The sequence below is a fragment of the Mesitornis unicolor genome, unplaced genomic scaffold, assembly GCF_000695765.1.
Source record: "Mesitornis unicolor isolate BGI_N332 unplaced genomic scaffold, ASM69576v1 scaffold18919, whole genome shotgun sequence".
Lineage (NCBI taxonomy): Eukaryota > Metazoa > Chordata > Aves > Mesitornithiformes > Mesitornithidae > Mesitornis > Mesitornis unicolor.
Genome location: NW_010208156.1, coordinates 4,061 through 4,262, shown reverse-complemented (window position 1 = coordinate 4,262; position 202 = coordinate 4,061). Strand labels below are relative to the sequence as shown.

Sequence of the window (202 nt, the reverse complement as noted above, 5' to 3'; positions counted from 1 at the left end):
CGCCACTCACCGCCACCTCGCCCTCCCCGTCCAAGGCACTGGTGGCTTCGTCAAGGATGAGGACGGTCGGTCGCCGCACCAGGGCCCGGGCGATGGCGATGCGCTGCTTCTCCCCTGCCGAAAGCTGCCCCCCTTTCTCCCCCACGTCTGCAGGACAAAAGATCGGGGGGGATGAGCAGGATGGGGGAGCCTGGTCGCCCTC

At 68.8% G+C, this 202-nt stretch overlaps 1 protein-coding gene across 1 annotated transcript in view; it reads right to left on the bottom strand.

The window, feature by feature from the left end:
* Window positions 1-10: 10 nt before the first annotated feature.
* LOC104546893 (antigen peptide transporter 2-like) overlaps window positions 11-202 on the bottom strand; it is a gene marked incomplete at both ends in the record, with an annotated part of 2,129 nt that continues 1,937 nt past the window's right edge. The window contains one exon of the mRNA XM_010192400.1: window positions 11-199. Within this exon, the coding sequence (XP_010190702.1) occupies window positions 11-199 (189 nt within the window). The remainder of the gene's footprint in view (window positions 200-202) is intronic.